Source organism: Camelus dromedarius, chromosome 11 (genome assembly GCF_036321535.1).
Source record: "Camelus dromedarius isolate mCamDro1 chromosome 11, mCamDro1.pat, whole genome shotgun sequence".
NCBI classification, from domain to species: Eukaryota; Metazoa; Chordata; class Mammalia; order Artiodactyla; family Camelidae; genus Camelus; species Camelus dromedarius.
The window spans coordinates 62,543,923-62,561,919 of record NC_087446.1 but is presented as its reverse complement, the minus strand read 5'-3'; the positions used below and the strand labels follow the sequence as shown (position 1 = coordinate 62,561,919).

Genomic DNA, 17,997 nt, shown 5'->3' with positions numbered 1-17,997 from the left:
TCCGGCCGTACGTCCTTGGCGCCAGGTCGGCCCGGCGGAGGGGAGGCATGGGCAGAGGGTAGGCTGGAGGGAGGTTACCTTCCCTGTTTCACTCCCAGCCCCCCGACGCGAGAGGAAGCAGCGGCAAGGTCCGCGGGCGGCATGGCAGGAGCTCCAGATGAGCGCGGGCCGGGCCCCGCGGCGAGGGAGCAGCTGCAGCAGCAACACGTCGGGTGCCGAGTCTTCTCCGAGCCGCCGGCTCAGGGGATGCCCCAGCAAGGGTTCCTCTCCAGTTTCTTCACCAGTAACCAAAAGTGTCAGCTTATGCTCCTGAAGACGCTGGAGACAAGTAGGAGCCGTGACCGGGAGGCGGGGCGTCTGGGGAGGTGGTGTCTGAGACCGGGTGGGCAGGGAGGGGCCTGGGCGCCCCTCGGCCAGGGGCTCTGGGTTCGGCCCCAGGGGTGGCGGGGGCTGAGTTCGGGCCCCTCGGCGTAGAGTCTAGGCAGATTGGGCACGTGAGGGCGGGAATGGGGGTCTGGGCCTCAGTTTCCCTAACAGAAGAGTTGCAGAGGGCCCTTTCAGCACTACACTTGTTTGTGGAATGAACGAGGACACTCATTGGTCTGACAGATCCTCTGATTTCTTAGGTAAATTATGCAGCAGTGTGGGGACTTGAGTGCAGGTGAAGCAGAGTTTTAGAGAGCCACGTTCATTAAGGCATACTGACTGCCGGCAGTGCAAAAGCAACAGTTTTACAATTGTGGTCTTCTTGGAAAGAGTTCTTAACCTTCACACATGGATGGACTTCAGAGTGTAGAAACTCCTGACGTGGACTACAAAACCGTGTGTGTATGCTCCTGAATGCATTTTTCTGGGGAGAGAGTCCATAGCTCCGTAATACTCTCAAGGAGGCCCACGACCCCCCAAAGGTTAAGAACCACTGCTGTGGGTTAAATAGGAATACCACCTGCTGACCAACTTCTCTCCAGTCCCAGGGACGTTGTCCCAGAGATTCCTTAACACTCTTACGTTGCCATAGACGTCCTAAGTTTACTTTCGATACATTTAGAAAATCAAAGACTTAAACTTATTTGTCCCAAAGCAGGGTTACTATTTCATAGCTGGGGCCAGTCGCAATTCAAGAATCAACCACCCAAAGATTTTCCAGCCTTGCTGCGACTCTGTGCATCTAGGGAATCAAGGGAGGTGGGAGGAGGAAAGGAAATAGCGGAATGGTGACATTGTATTTACTTTGGAAGGATGTATTGAACGCCTCGTAGGTTCTGGTATGGGAGAATACAGAGATGAGTTAGGACCTTGCCTTTAAGATGTTTCAAAGTGAAATGCAGTGGAAAACATGGGCTGCAGAATTAGACATGGGTTCAAATTCTGGTCCCTTTCCTTGTTAGGTTTGAAAGAGTGATTTAACTCCATGATCTCCTCTATCCTCATCTGCAGAACAAACAAAAAACAAAACAAAAAAAGGGAGAAGGAGGGAGGCTAAAAATATCTCTTTAAGCCTTGTCATGAGGAATAGAATTTACAAGTGTTAGGTGCCAGCATATCAGGAGCTGCGTAAAGAAAGGGTAGCTGTTCTTACAGCGGAGGAGCCGCAAAGTGGAGGAAGAGCTGAGACAGGATGTGAGGAGGGTGAGGGGCTGAACTTGAGCCTCAGGAGGAATTAACCCACCTTATCCCCTCAAGAGGAGGGCTGCTGGGAGAACCTGTTGGTATTAAAGCATCAACCTGCAGCTTTAAAATCCTATCCCTGGGGCGGGTATGGTGGGAGAACCCAGGCCTCATGGGAGATCTTTGTTTTCTTTTTCTCAAAATCAAATCAGTTCTAAATACTGCAGGTCCTTTTTGAAGTACCAAACGACTGTGCTCCCTGAGGAAAAAAAATTTTTTTTTAGAGTCGGGGAACTGTAGACTTTTGGAGCCACTTCAACTTTGTAAAACTTTGTTGCTTGAATAATAATGTGCTTGATATGGTGCCTAACACCCCATATACACTAAAAATACTTACCACTACTACCTGTTTTACTGTTAACACTATCATTTAAGAGGGGGCAGACTAGTAAAGCAGTAACTATGCCTGGCTTTCTCATCCCGCACTGCCTTTTCCTCGTCTGTTGTTGCTTTTCAGCACTTTAAAAAAGCGAACAAACTTGATTTCTTTCTTTTCCTATTTTTTCCCTTGTGTCATTTAAGTTGCTGTGCATTTGTACTCTCAGACAAGACTTCGGTATGAAAGTTGGTACTAGAGACATTTGGGTTTGTCGTAGTTTGCTGTAATTGTCCCAGGCTCATAGACTCTTAGAAATGGAGGACCCTCGGGAGTTGTCCAGGCCTTTCCACCCCCACCACTGACCAGAGTGTTTGCACACCTCTGCTGGAACAGGTGTTCTGTTCTCTGAGGTTCTTTGGGGCTACCCGGCTGTTGTACCGACAGCTTTAATTGTTGGAAAAACCCTTTCTCACGCTGAGTTGAAATCTGCCCCATGTAACTTCTACCCTTTGGTCCTTGTTCTGTCCTCTGAAGAAATGCTGACTGACTCTGTTCCCCTATGGCACCCTTTCAAATACTTAAAGCTACCATTCCTAGTTCTTTCTCTTTTCCAAATCCACAGATCCCTTTCTTGCTTCCAGTATAGTCCTGTGCTCTTCCAGTCACTTTCCCCCCCGGGAAGAGCTGCAGTTGGCAGGTCCTGTTTAGAGTGTGGTACTGTACTCAGAATGGGACGCTGCATATGGACCAGGACAGACAACCTGGATTCTATGCTGCTGCTTATTTCTATGGCTGTGGCCCAGATTCCCTTAGTCTTTTGGTGTATACTTTAATACATTGTGTTTGATCATTTAACTGGAAGGTATATTTGATATTATCTAAGATGTTCGGTGGTACCCATCTTGGTATTTGTGTTAGTGTCTCATTTCATTAAAGACTTGCTTTTATGTTAATTTAAGTTTGTCTTTTTACATTCATTTTTGTCAATTTTAAGATAGTATTACTTCACTAAGATTTGTGAGATACATTTTGATAATATCTTTTACTGCTATTTGAGTAACTTGATTGGTGCTATTTGTTCTAAATAGCATATGTAATTGAAACAATATCTTTCTAGATCCATATGTCAAACTTCTGCTTGATGCCATGAAGTATTCGGGTTGGTAAGTAAATCTTTTTGAGGTGCTGCTCTATATTCTGGCTGCTAAAAACAAAAAATAAAAAACTAAAACTACTTCAGACCCCAGGCCCTTGCCATATGGTAGGTGGTAGTGAGTGGCTGCACTCTCTCCAGGCAGGCCTGTTCTTTCTAGACCTCTTGTGCCCTAACTCCATGTCTCTGGCTCTACCATTCACCTCGGGTATCTAGGAAAGACAGGACTTAACATTTCCTTGTAAGTAATTACCAAACCTGGCTCTTCCACCACGCCACCCCCAGCACTGTCCTTAGTGGGGAAGAAATCTCAGTTTGTTATATGTGCAGGAGCCTTCCAGGTGTGTTTAACTTCGAGGGCATCAGAAGAGTGACTTCTGAGGTCCACTACTTAACATTCTGGCCCGAGGGCAGATACTCCAGTGTATTTCCAGTACAGTCTTAATTAGTCGACCAAATGCTTTATGGAATCATGGCATAGAATTTGAACTGGGATAGAGTTTGCAGAGACAGTTACCTCATTTTACAGACGAGAGACCTGAGTCCTGAAGGTGTTAAGTTGCTTTCCCAAGGTGTCATATGTGGCAGCGGTGGAGGGATGTAGGATCCGGGTCCCCTGTGCCCCGTGCACCCCACTTCTGGACTTTGTCTCTCTAATCCATTCTTGCCTTCTAGTGCTGTTAACAAAGAAAGGCACTTTTCTTGTGAAGATTGTAATGGGAATGTCAGTGGAGGCTTTGACGCTTCAGTGTCTCAGGTAGGCACTTTACTTGAGTTGCTTTCTTTCCTCCGGTTCTCCCTCCTGATATTTGCTGAGCGCCTTCCACAAGCTGGGCATTCTGTTCAGTGGACTGTGTGGGATTCAAAAAATGAGGTCGTTGTGATCCTTACTCTTAAGGCGCTTGCATTCTTACGGGGGAGCCAAGACATAAATGCAGACAGTGATAAAAATCGAGGCAGGTTAAACTCTTTTAGATGGGTGTGGTTACCAATCTGGGACAGTGACGTGATTGACTGAAAGATGCCAGCAGATTCGGCTAGAGGATGTAAAGCCTCTTCAGGGGCAAAGAGGGCAGAGACTGTTGCCCAAAGCAGGGGTAGCATGAACACAGGTGACGTGCTGGGAGCACACAGGGTGTATGTGGGGAGTGGCGTGTGGTGTAGTCCAGCTGGAGGGCAGGGATGCAGGGGAGCGGGGAGAGACAGGATTGGAAAGAAAGATAGCTGTATGCTGGGAGGCTCTGAAGGCTAAGCTAAAGAGTTTCACCTTTGCCTGGTGAGAAATGATACACCTTTGAAGACTGTTGATGAGGGGAGGGTGTTTTCTCATCCGTAAAATGTGGGTAATAATTGTATCTATCTTACAGAATGGTTATGAGAATTAAATGAGATTTCTCTTGTAAAGTGCTTACCACAGTAAGCAGAGTGAGCATTCAATAAATGTTATTACTAGTCTTAAGTCCCTGGAGGGTTTTGATTGAGTCTTGAGGGGTAGATGGATGTGTCACGTGATGAGGGTAGATGAAAGTGTTATAAGGAACTGTTTCCGTTATGAATATGTAACAGACGTTTGACTGCACCTAACTGCTCCGCGCTGGGGGATTTTATGTGCACTTTGGTTGTGTGTAGCTGTTTCCCAGTGAGCATGGGAGAGAGCGCTACAGCAGAGGGCTGGGACATCTGAGTGCTGGAGTCAGGCAGACTGTGAGTTCAAATCCTGGTTCCCCTGCTTGTTAGCGGTGGGGCTCGGGCAGGTGGTTTGTCTTATTCTCAGCTTCCTCATTTGTCAGTCGATAATCACAGCACCTGCCGCTCCCAGGGTGAGTCGTGGTAGCTTCATCCCCTTCTGGGCTTAAATAGAGTGGACGCTTTGAATCTTCAGCTTACTTCTCAGCAGTGTTACACACAGTTGGACACTCTGTTCTTCTCTTTTAAATTAAAAATTTTGTGAAGTATCTCATTCATATAGAAGAGTAAAAAAAAACTTAGATGTGCGCTCCCGGTCATAATAATAAAATGAACATCTGTGTAAGCGCCACCCAGATTTGAGAAATGGAACATTGCCAGGACTTCAGAAGCCTGTGTTGCCTGCTTGGATCACATTCGTCCTCCCTTCCTGATTCTGACCTCCGTGATAATCATCCCCTGCCTCCCTGTGGTCTTAGCATCTCTGTATACAGTCCGGCAACGTGTTATTTAGTTGCCTGCTTTTCAGCTTTATACTTAGAGTCATACATAATACTTTGTCATTTTATGAAATCCCAGAAGATATAGTCTTCAACTTAATTCTTTTGTTCAACATTGTGAGGTTCTTCTGCACTGTGTGTCCCTATGGTTTATTTAGTTTCACTGTTGTGTATTATTCCGTGCTATGTCTGTACTAGAGGTTAGCCCGCCTAATACCAACTGCTTCCAACTTTGTGATTGTGAACAGCGCTGCCATGAGCGTTCTTCACCTTCTCCCCTGGTGCACGTGGGTGAGAGCTGCTCCTCGGAGTCCACCTGGAGTGGAGTTGTGGGGTCACATCACATGCGTACCCCTGACTTTAACAGCTGATGCCAGTTTCTTGCCTTGGTTTCCTGTGTACAACACTCTCGGGGTTACTCCTTTGCTAGCTCACCTTCCTCTGCCAGCCCTTACATGTCAAAGTCCCGTAACCCTTGCTATTAGACCCCCTTCTCTTCTTGCTCTGTGCTCTGCCAAGGGGACCTCTGTCACTTTTCTAGGTCAGAGCTGTCTGGAATGCCGCATCCACATAGCCAGGGTGTTCACTGAACACCTACACTTGGATGTCTTAGAGGCACCTCAGACCTGACATGTCCAAGTCCACATTGGTGATTTTTACCATCCTCCATCCCCACCCAACCCGGTCTTTTAGTTTTGTGTATCTCTGTGAATGGTGCCACTCTTCGTCTTATTACCCAAGCCAGAAATTTAGGGGTCATCCTTGATACCTCTGATTCCCTTCCCATATTCTGTCCATCACCACATTTTGTCCAGTCTGTCTCCTACATACCTTTTTAGGCTCCCACCATCCTAGCTCGTGTACTGTCATCTCTTGCCTAGAATAGTTCCTTTGCCTTCAACTAGTCTCTCTGCATCCAGTTTTGATCATCTTTTGCTTATTTTTCCAACTGTGGTCAAAAGGGTAAAAACAAAATGAAACAAAAACACCCGCATTTCACCACTTCGTTTCAGTGACTTCCCACTGTTGGTCAGAAGAATGATTTGGCTCCTGCTGACCTCACCAGCCTAATGTCTTGCCTGTCGCCTCCAACTCTGTGCTTCAGCGCTACAGGCCTGCTTTCAGCTCGTCAAATGCTCTGTTCCCTCGGCCGTCCCCCTCCCTGTTGCACATGTTGTTCTGTCTGTCTGGAATGCTCTCTTCCCCTCTCCTCAAATGTAACTCCTATTCATCCGCTAGAGCCCAGTTCCAACATTCCTTCTGCAAAGAAACCTTTCCCAACCCTCCAGAGCGGGTTGGGCACTCTCACTGTATGTACTCCTGACAGGCTGGCTTTTTCTTTATGACAGCTGTCATTGCACGTGTTTACACATTTGATTAATGTCTATCTCCATTAGCAGATTATAAATCTAATAGGTCTGGGTAAATATTAGTTGAGTAAATGAATGTTGAATGAATGTTTATAAAGTATCTGGCACATATCCTAGCATCTTCACACAGTAAATTCACAGTAAGTGGAAACTATTATCATTAGGATCCCTCACGTCTGTATTATTCTTATAGGGTCCTGCCCCATGTGCTGTTGGCTTTTTGCACTTCTTTCTGAAGATCTTTCCGAGGACTTTTCCTGGCGATTCTAGTAGAATGGGACAGTAGTGGTCATTCATTGTTGATTCATTCCTCATTCAGATACTTGATAAGGAGCATTTTACATGTATTCTCATTTAATTCTCATAATTCTATAAGGTAGGTGCTTTAATTGTCTCCTTTTTATAGTTGAGGAAACTGAGGCACAGAAAGCCTAAGAAACTTGCCCAAGGTCGCTGAATTAGAGAAGGGTAGGGCTGGAATCTGAACCTCCCTGCTTCATTCCAAAGTCCACTCTCTTAATTGTAAGGCTGTGGAGCCCAGGACAGACCGGTACGGTGAACCCAGTGAAGATGGTATGTGAATAAATGTCCCTAATCCAAGTGCTGTGGAAGTCCAGAGAGCGGAGAAGGGGAAGTGAGGCACTGGGGAAGGCTCAACGGGGCCCGTTTGGTTAGGACCAGGCCTGGCTGGATGGGTTGGTGTGGGGTTTGCAGACAAGAGGGTGGAGGCACTCCAAGTGGAGGAGCCCCTCAGGTGAGAGAGAAGGTGGAATCCACGAGATGAGAGGAGACTTTAGAGATAATGGAACCTCTCTTGTTTTGGTGCCTCTTAGATTGTTTTGTGCCAGAATAATATCCGTAACCAGGCCCACATGAGCAGAGTGGTCACCCACGAGCTCGTTCACGCGTTTGATCATTGTCGCGCGCACGTCGACTGGTTCACCAACGTCCGACATTTGGCCTGCTCTGAGGTAAGTTCTGTGGTGGAAGATACCTTCTTTCCCCCGGAACATTGTGTGTTTGAACTTTTTATTCAAGTGTGATTCATTTAAACGCATTCCTTTTCTTGTCGTAATTCCACATTAGTCTTGAATTTCCATTTTTACTATTTTAACCATTTTAACTATTGCATACAATTTTTTAGATATAAGAGACATTTTAAGTATCTTTAGGATTGTCTTAAATGTAACCTTTAAATCCTAATTGTAGTGATGACTTTAATTATAACAATAAACTATTTTTCCTATGGAATAAACCATATAATGTAAAAAATATAGTTAACATTTACTGAGGGCTGTGTGCCAAACCTGTTCTGTTTGTGGATTTTATGTAACCCTCACAATGGCCCATTGAGGTGGCCACTGTGATCCCCGTGTTATATGTGCAAGTGAGGTGGTTTCGATTCCCCGTAGGCAGTAAGTGGCAGAGGCAGGATTACAACCACGGTTCTTGACTGGTTTGCTGTGCTGCCTTCCGTAGGTAAAGCTTCTTGCCTTCCCTGGAGTAAAACATTTAGTCTCAAAAAACACAGCATAGAAAGCTATTCATTACTAAGCATTTTGGATTGCTCTCAAAGTGCACATGTGTATATCCTCCTAGAGAGACATTTGTGTTTCATATTTGCATTTCATTGATTCAAGAGTACAGTGTCCTGAGAAGTTAAAAAAACTAATATAAATTCCAGGCTTATATTTTATAACTTAAGATTATTTTCTCTTTCCCTTGAAATTAATAAGCAGCCCCACTACATCTAATTATAACTCATTATTTGTAGAGAAGCCTGAAACCTGACTTTTTAAATATTTATCTCTCTTGAGTATTAGGAGAATTAATGCCAGTTAGCTAGTTAAAGTGTGTTAAGTCCTTCGAGCTCCTCAGAGGAACACAGCCATGTTATTATAGAGGTAACAAGAAATGGGCCATTCTGATTGCAGTCAATGAGTGAAAACGTGGCTGGGTTGGTTATAGAATCTGTGTGGGTAATTCCACAACATTTTTACCAATTAAAGCTGCTTTTTTTTTTAACTTTTTTTATTGAGTTATAGTCATTTTACAATGTTGTGTCAAATTCCAGTGTAGAGCACAATTTTTCAGTTATACATTAACATACATATATTCATTGTCACATTTTTTTGCACAGTGAGCTACAAGATCTTGTATATATTTCCCTGTGCTATACAGTATAATCTTCTTTATCTATTCTACATATGCCTATCAGTACCTACAGATTTTGAACTCCTAGTCTGTCCCTTCCCACCCCCCGCCCCCTTGGCAACCATAAGTTTGTATTCTATGTCTATGAGTCTGTTTCTGTTTTGTATTTATGTTCTTTTTTTTTTTTTTTTTTTAAGATTCCACATATGAGTGATCTCATATGGTATTTTTCTTTCTCTTTCTGGCTTACTTCACTTAGAATGACATTTCTCCAGGGACATCCATGTTGCTGCAAATGGCGTTATGTTGTTGGTTTTTATGGCTGAATAGTATTCCATTGTATAAATATACAACATCTTCATTCAGTCATCTGTTGATGGAAATTTAGGCTGTTTCCATGTCTCGGCTATTGTAAATTGTGCTGCTGTGAACATTGGGGTGCAGGTGTCTTTTTGAAGTAGGGTTCCTTCTGGATATATGCCCAGGAGCGGGATTCCTGGGTCACATGGTAAGTCTATTCCTAGGCTTTTGAGAAATCTCCATACTGTTTTCCACAGTGGCTTTCCTTGCTTCCCTCTCCCACTCTTAATAATTTAGATGTCTTCTTTTACAATTTTGTGTTTATTCTATTTGTAATTCATGGTAGTTATCTCTTTTCCAGTTACGAGTTTCTCATTTTTGTAGCATCTTGTTTCTTTTCTATTTAGAAATATTTCTTTTAGCATGAGTTTAGTGTTGCTAAACTCTTAGTTTTTGCTTGTCTGGGAAGTTCTTTATCTCTCCTTCTATTCTAAAGGACAGCCTTGCTGAATAGACTATCCTAGGCTGCATCTTTTTTTCATTCAGGACTTTGAATATATCTTGCCACTCCCTTCTGGCCTGAAGAGTTTGTGTAGAGAAATCAGCTGAGAGCGTTATGGGGGTTCCCTTGTAACTCATTCTTTGTTTTTCTTTTGCTGCCTTTAGGATCATTTCTTTATCCTTGACTCTGGCCATCTGGATTATGGTGTGTCTTGGTGTGGGTCTGTTTGGGTTCTTCCTGTTTGGGACCCTCTGAGCCTCCTGTACTAGGATATCTGATTCCTTCTTTAACTTTGGGAAGTTTGCAGTCACGATTTCTTCAAATACCTTTTCAATCCCCTTCGTTCTTTCTTCCCCTTCTGGGACCCCTATTATGTGTAGATGGGCATGCTTTATATTATCCCATAGGTCTCTTATATTGTTTTCATTGTTTTTTTATTTGTTTTTCTCTCAGCTGTTCTGATTGGGTGCTTTCTGTTGTCCTGTCTTCTAGGTCACTTATTCGTTCCTCTGCATTATGTAGTCTGCTTTGCACAGCCTTTAGGTCAGCTCTCATCTCAGCAAATGAGTTTACTAATTCTGCTTGGTTCTTCTTTATAGCTTCTATTTCATTTTTGACATATTTTATACTCTAAAGACTATTTCTTTTAGTTCCTTCAGTACTTTGATCACTCCTTTTTTGAAATCTTGATCTAGTGGACCATCAATGTCTATTTCCTTGCTCGTGCTTTCAGGGGATTTCTCTTGATCTTTTGGTTGGGAGTGGTTCCTCTGCTTTTTCATATTGCTCCTATCTCTCTGGCACTGTGGCCGATGGGCAAGCGGGTCACTCCCCCTCCCGATGCTGCAGTCAGATGCTGCACTCTGCCCAGCACCGTGGTAAGGTGCTGTGTTCCTGCCAGGAAGGCGGGTGGCTGCCTGCCCTCTCCTGGCACCTGTTGCTCCGCTGCTCTGTGCAGCTGCCTGCTCTGCCTCGGGTCAGCGCTCCGTAGGCGGGCTCGGGGAAGACCGCGGAACAGCCCCGCCCCAGCTCTGTGCCAAATCTCAGCTCCTTGTTTGCCTTGGCGGCACGAGTTCTCTGAGGTGCCAGGGCAGAAAGATCCTATCTGCCTTGGGCTGTAAACAAGTCTCAGTCCTGCCTGGGAGGTTGTGGAGCCCCTGGGTGCGGCCCCGCCCCTGCCTGGGCATTGCACACAGGGAGGAGATGGTGGCTGTGGCTGCACCCCACCTCTCTTCTCACGCGAAGCTCCAGTAACAGCGTCACAGGTCTGAGGACACAAAGGCTACGGTGCTCTTCCCGCCAGGGCACACTAGCCTTGTTGCTTTGCTTTTTTCGCAATTTATGGGGGACCGAGGTAGTTCAGCTCTGTATCTCCTCCCAACCATGGCACGCAGCCCCCTGCAGTCCCCCAGGGCTGCCTCAGTGCAGCCGCCCCAGTTCTCCGCCCGGCTCAGGTGGCCTGTCCCAGCCCCCAGCTGCTGGCTTGTGTCTTGGGCTGGGTGTCGTGGGGACCCTCTGTGCCCATTTAACTTAGTTCTGTTGGTCAAGGGGTGCTCGGAGCAGATCTGAGCCTTGGAGGCTCCCCCTCTGTCCTCTTGGCCTCTCCATTGGAGAGGGGAGACCCAGCGAATGAGCACTATTCCTCCTTTGCCACTCCCTCCCCGTGGGACCGGTCCCACACTGTTTTGTTTTTTCTTCTTTCTTTTTTCCTTTTCTCCTACCAGATTTTTGGCGTCTTTGCCTTTTGAAGAGGGCGATGTTCTGTCGGAGTTTGGCAGGTGCTCTGGTTGGCTGAGTGGGTCCATAGATGTGAGTTTTGGTGTATTTGTGGGAGAGGGTGAGCTACAAGTGTCTTTCTACTCCACCATCTTGCTTCTCTCTATTCCTAGTCTTTTGAGGAATCTCCATACTGTTTTCCACAGTGGCTGCACCAAACTGCATTCCCACCAGCAGTGTAGGAGACTTCCCTTTTCTCCACAGCCTCTCCAGCATTTGTCATTTGTGGACTTTTGAATGACGGCCATTCTGACTGGTGTTGGTGATACCTCATCGTAGTTTTGATTTGCATTTCTCTGATAATTAGTGACACTGAGCATTTTTTCATGTGCCTTTTGATCGTTTGTATTTCTTCCTTGGAGAATTGCTTGTTTAGGTCTTCTGCCCATTTTTGGATTGGGTTGTTTGTTTTCTTCTTATTAAGTCGTATGAGCTGCTTATATATTCTGGAGATCAAGCCTTTGTCAGTTTCATTTCCAAAAATGTTCTCCCATTCCATAGGTTGTCATTTTGTTTTTCTTATGGTTTCCTTTGCTGTGCAGAAGCTTGTAAGTTTCATTAGGTCCCATTTGTTTATTCTTGCTTTTATTTCTATTGCTTGGGTAGACTGCCTTAGGAGAACATTTTTGAGACGTATGTCAGATAATGTTTTGTCTATGTTTTCTTCTAGGAGGTTTATTTTATCTTGTCTTATTTTTAAGTCTTTGATCCATTTTGAGTTGATTTTTGTATATGGTGTAAGGGAGTGTTCTAGCTTCATTGCTTTGCATGCTGCTGTCCAGTTTTCCCAACACCATTTGCTGAAGAGACTGTCTTTATTCCATTGTATATTCTTGCCTCCTTTGTCAAAGATTAGTTGACCAAAAGTTTGTGGGTTCATTTCTGGGCTCTCTGTTGTGTTCCTTTGGTCTATATGCCTGGTTTTGTACCAATACCATGCTGTCTTGATGACTGTAGCTCTATAGTATTGTCTGAAGTCTGGGAGAGTTATTCCTCCAGCCTGTTTCTTTCTCTTCAGTAATGCTTCGGCAATTCTAGGTCTTTGATGGTTCCATATAAATTTTATTATGATTTGTTCTAGTTCTGTGAAATATGTCCTGGGTAATTTGATAGGGGTTGCATTGAATCTGTAGATTGCCTTGGGCAGTGTGACCATTTTAACAATATTGATTCTTCCAATCCAGGAGCATGGGATATCTTTCCATATTTTTAAGTCTTCTTTAATTTCCTTAATCAGTGTTTTATAGTTTTCTGTGTATAATTCTTTCACCTCCTTGGTTAGATTTATTCCTAGGTATTTTATTACTTTGGGTGCTATTTTAAAGGGGATTGTTTCTTTACTTTTGTTTCCTGTTGATTCATCGTTAGTGTAAAGAAATGCAACTGACTTTTGACCATTATTCTTGTAACCTGCTACCTTGCTGAATTCTTTAATTATTTCTAGTAGTTTTTGTGTGGACCTTTTAGGGTTTTCTATATATAGTATCATGTCATCTGCAAATAGTGACACTTTTACCTCTTCTTTTCAAATGTGGATCCCTTTTATTTCTCTCTCTTGCCTGATTGCTGTGGCTAGGACTTCCAAGACTATGTTGAACAGGAGTGGTGATAGTTAAAGCTGCTTTTTATCTTAAAGATACATCAAATTAGAAAATATGTCCTAACCTCAGGCTGTTGTGTTCATAGCATGACCCGTCTGGAATGTTCTTGGTGCTTTGAACCACTTAATTTCTCACAGGCCAATCAAGGCCTTGGCGGAAGGTCACAGAGTTACACAGGTTTAAGGGAAGGTCCAAGACAGTTTCAGTGATTTGGGCTAGGAGGCCTGGGAGGTTCATGTGCTTAAAAAGTGTCTTAGATACTGATATATTCAAGTTTTTTAGGGGGTGAGGGGTGGTAATTGGGCTTATTTATTTATTTGTAATGGAGGTACTGGGGATTGAACCCAGGACCTCATGCATGCTAAGCACACGCTCTACCACTGAGCTATACCTTCCCCACTGCTGTATTCAGTTTTACGCCCATATTGGAACTCAACTTGTAGATCTTTGGAAGAATACTTTCTTGAAGTCCTCATGGTAATTTCTAGAAGTGCTTGTATCATATAGAGAGCACAGTCTTTGACTCAGAGGTCCAGCTGAGGTTCCAGAAGTAAGGCTCCAGCGTAAAGGTCTGAAAATTCCTTTTGGTAGGTGATTGCCCCTCGTATGTTTGATGTTGTCTAGCATAGCTCGTGGATATTTGCTCTTTTTTTTTTTTTTTTAACTTAAGAACTACTTAAGGCAGTAGAGTTAAAAATTTAAGTCTTACAGATACTCTGCTCTCAGAAGAACATGCCGATTTTTTATTCTTTTACAATTAAACAAGTGCTTGTTTTCTTTTTGTTTTTCTTCTGTCTTTGTGGTAGGTTCGAGCTGCTAACCTCAGTGGAGACTGCTCACTTGTCAATGAAATATTCAGGTTACGTTTTGGATTAAAACAACACCACCAGGTAAAACCTAACACCTGAAATCATTTCCCCTCAAGAGTGCTATGAGTAGAAATAACAAATAGAGAAATGAGAAGTACATTTAGTATTTGAAATTTGACAAAACTGCTTCTATGAAAGGAGTACAAAATATATACCGCTTAAGCCAAGTAGATGAAGTTCAGTTCCACCATCAAATTGTAGGCGAGGCGATGGCCCCATGACTGAGTGAGAGGGTTTTATAGTGACGAGAGCGTGGGCTCGCTCTTGGGACACTTCTGGGTGGGGCAGATGAAGGACAGAAGTGAAGTCACAGCCGGTCTTACTTTTATCCCAGCAGACCTGGGCTTACACATGAAACCAGCACAGCGCTCTCGAGACAGGAGAGCGATGCCTTTGAGAACAGACCGCACTCAGCTCCGGCTGTGGCTGTGTCGTAGCGCGCCTCCTACGGCTGTGTGACGTGACGGCAGAGCTTTGGCTCGGCGCAGACTTGATAATGAGCTGAGCTGAGAGACATTTTGTAAACAACACAGAACAGAAACACAAAAGAAAACTAGAGGCAAGATCATCCTGCTAGAAAGCTTTTAAGGTCCATGATCAATGGATGGACGGGGGAGAGGGGGTTTAGAACGGATGGACTGATAGAGAATGTGGGCGGTCCTGCCCACAGCAGCCCAGGGGCTCTGTGTTCACACGTGGAGAGAGGCCGGTCGGAGGCTGTCTATGGCCAGAGGTTGCCGGGCCAGTTTGTGAGGTGCATGGGCCTCAGGATCGCAGGTGCAGCCAGATGCAAAAAGGACAAGCTTGGAACAACAGCAGGGAGGCCCTGGGTTCTCTAGAGGAGAGAGGAACTCAGCTCTGGGAAGGAAGGCCGACAGCCACAGCGAACCATTGGGAGAAACTGTGAGCTTACCGAATGGGAGCTGGAAGGCAGACCTGGGCCTGGGAGGGGCGGCTACTTGGACTGGGCTGTGAGGCGTTCAGGCTGTGCCAAGTCAGCGGAGGGTCACTGGCTTGTCTTGTGCCGCGTGTCTTCTGTGCCCTCGAGTCCCTGCTCATCTGGTAAATTCAGCCCGGGCGGCATTTGAATGGGCTGTGTGTTCTGGCTGTCAGTGGGCAGGGTGGAAGTAGCGTGCCCATCAGCACATCCCAGAGAAGAGGCTGAGGCAGGTAAAGCATGAGGTCCGAGGCCCAGAGTCTGAAAGAGAAGTCTGTGCTCCTTACATTGGATAGAGCAGCAGAAAACGGTCAGAACTAGCGCTGGATGGAACATCTATGGGGGTGACGGGAGCCAGTGCGGGGAGAAGAGGCCCTGGGTTTGTGCAGCATGTACCCAAGAAATGCAAACGTCAGTTACAGTGACTCACTGTAAAATTGCACACTTTTAGCAGAAATCTATTTCATCTGGAAATAAGTTAATCTGAATTGTGATCTACTCTTGTGCCTCCTGACCTTGGAGGCTCAGTAGGCAGACAAATGTTTACTACTGTGTTAATGCCTGGAGGGGAGACCTTTCTTCTCTCCGGCAGTTGCTGTCATGGCTCTAGGCGGTTCTTCCTCTCCTTCTTATTCCTCTAAACCTCGGGTTTATTTTTTAAATTGGCATTTGATTTCAGGCTGAGAAGCACTGATTTATATTCCTGTATTCATGAACGTGCTGATCAGGCTGGAGTAAAACTGGGCACATACAGAGAAAACTCCGTGATGGACGGGGTGCACAGCCATCAGAACCCATGTCTGGTGGTTTTTCAGGAACACGTTGAATGCCATTTTGATTTTTAGTTTGGGCCTGTGGAGAAGGAAGCAGATTTAAAGCTCTTCAAGAATTAGAATGGCCAACCTTACATTTCTTAAAATATTAGAATACTGAGAACTTCTAGTCTATCACTATGTAACATTAAGTAAATTATTTTCTTAGGTAGAGAATTAAATGCCCATGCAAAGAACAATCAGGACGAAAAAAGTTGTTTGATTTTCTTTTTTTCCCTGAAAAATGAGGACACCTTCAAATTTTGTGTGTATGTATGTGTGGTTTCCTGTTCCCCTCCCAGGAAAAGCTACCTAGCATTGGTCAGCGCAGAGTTAGGGGAGAGAGGCACAGAGTAAAGTGTATTTCAGATTTATTGAAATTAAAAAGAATTCAACCAGAACTTTATTTATAGACTTAAAAAAATAATTTTGTAAATTTGGAGTTACTGTTTGGCAGACAGCGTCTAGAACTTCCAAGAATGACGTCCGCTTATATTATTGGGAAAGATGAGGAGAGGGAGGAGGTCATCCTTACACATAAATACTTTTAGGTTGAGCTGAACATGCTCCATAATTTAATGTTGCTTCTTTGGAATGACAGAAATTAATAAAACAGTGTGAGAAGAAATTAATTTTGACTGTGGTTTAGACATTATATACAATGTTATATTTTATGATTAAGTTTTTATATCAAATTAAAGCCACACACTCCTCTTTCTCCTTAGACTTGTGTGCGAGACAGAGCCATTCTTTCTATTCTAGCTGTTCGGAACATCAGCAAGGAAGTCGCTCAGAAGGCTGTTGATGAAGTTTTTGAGTCTTGTTTCAATGACCATGAACCTTTCGGAAGGATCCCACATAACAAGACGTATGCAAGACACGCTCACAGAGACTTTCAGAACCGGGATCGGTACTACGCAAACATATGAATATGAAGACAACGACGTGTTATATCACAGAGCTTCAGCGAGCATGAGGAAGGTACGGCTCCCCGGTGGACAAACGTGTAAAACGTAAACGGTCAGTTAAATACTGAGGAGACACAGAAGATGCTGACTGTAGCACATGATCAGAAAAAGTAACTGTGCTGAAAAATGAAACCGCCTTGAACTCCAAGGCAAAAATTATATCTTTGTAGTTAACCATTTGGTAAATAAGGCAAATAAATTGCATTTCAATATTTTCTACAATGTACTTGTTTTTTATTTGTGTTTTATTTTTTATTATCGTGATTTGTTTTTATAACATATGGTTCTTTTAAAATTTGATTCTGAAACCTGTGAAGTGTGCCCTTTGTACGATGTCAAGGTGACCACTGTTTACCTTACACGTAAAGACAGATGGACCGATCTCATGAGAGGACATTTATTGAAATGTTGTGGTTGACCTGCAACATTATGTTAGTTCCTGTCATACCACATCATTTCTCTCCTCCCTCCCCCCTGGAAACCACCTATTTGTTCTCTGTATTTATGACTCTGTTTTGATGTTTGTTCATTTGGTTTTTAGATTCCACATATAAGTGAAGTCACACAGTGTTTGTCTTTCCCCGTCTGACTTGTTTCTCTGAGCTGACAGTCCTACCACCAGTGCACAAGGGTTCCTTTTCTCCACATCCTTGCCAACACTAGTCATTTGTTGTTTTTTGAATGATAGCCACTCTGACAGGTGTGAGGTGATGTCTCACTGTGGCTTTGATTTGCATTTCTGTGATGATCAGTGATGTTGAGCATTCTTCACGTGCCTGTTGTCCATTTGTATGTCTTTGTGATTTGAGTTACACACATGTATCCATTGTCAAAGTGGTACAGTCAATATTTATGCATCTCAATATATATAAAATCTATCTTAAAAAATAATTGAATGGTGGGTGGCGAGTGGGTGGAGGTGCAGATTAAACAAGATGGCAGAGTGTTGACAACTGTCAAAACGGATTGGTGGATACAAGGATATTCATTGTACTACTCTGTACTTTGTAAATGTTTGAAATTTTTCACAATCTTTTTTTTTTTTAAAACTGAGGGAAATGAGGTAAACATTAATATGCACTGAATTCTAAATGCTATAATCTTGTTTTTATGAGGACTGGTATAACCACACATTCTTTGCTAGGCAGAAAATTGAGTGCTAAACAATTAGAAAGTTACTGTTTTGTTCATATCTGCCCTTGGGAAAGAGAAGGAAGGGCAGACTGAAGAACGAAGCAGAATAATCTTGGTCTGCTGCAATCAGACCATGCTATTTCAACTATTCAACTTCCTCTTCTCAAGGGGATAGAGATATCCAGCCAAGATATTACCAAACCTAGTTATTTGTTAATTAAACTCACTTCAGAGCAATACCCTGAGTG

The 17,997-nt window shown here is 43.9% G+C and overlaps 1 protein-coding gene across 2 annotated transcripts; it reads left to right on the top strand.

The window, feature by feature from the left end:
- On the top strand, nucleotides 1–16,837 carry ATP23 (ATP23 metallopeptidase and ATP synthase assembly factor homolog). 2 transcript variants are annotated; one of them, XM_031462339.2, is made up of 6 exons: nucleotides 1–328; nucleotides 3,105–3,150; nucleotides 3,816–3,897; nucleotides 7,530–7,667; nucleotides 13,836–13,919; nucleotides 16,410–16,837. In XM_031462339.2, exons 1-6 carry the CDS (start codon nucleotides 142–144, stop codon nucleotides 16,662–16,664), a joined length of 792 nt encoding a protein of 263 aa, XP_031318199.1. In that variant the 5' UTR covers nucleotides 1–141; the 3' UTR covers nucleotides 16,665–16,837. The 2 variants fall into 2 exon arrangements, with proteins under 2 accessions (XP_031318199.1, XP_010991614.1); XM_010993312.3 differs by having other exon boundaries at nucleotides 16,373–16,837.
- The last annotated feature ends 1,160 nt before the right edge of the window (nucleotides 16,838–17,997 follow it).

Bases quoted from the DNA above. Each gene is read 5' to 3' on its own strand.
- ATP23 (XM_031462339.2), top strand. From the start codon at position 142: ATGGCAGGAGCTCCAGATGAGCGCGGGCCGGGCCCCGCGGCGAGGGAG. The intron at 3,151-3,815 runs GTAAGTAAATCT...CTTGCCTTCTAG, and splicing joins GCCATGAAGTATTCGGGTTG to TGCTGTTAACAAAGAAAGGC. The intron at 3,898-7,529 runs GTAGGCACTTTA...GGTGCCTCTTAG, and splicing joins TTGACGCTTCAGTGTCTCAG to ATTGTTTTGTGCCAGAATAA.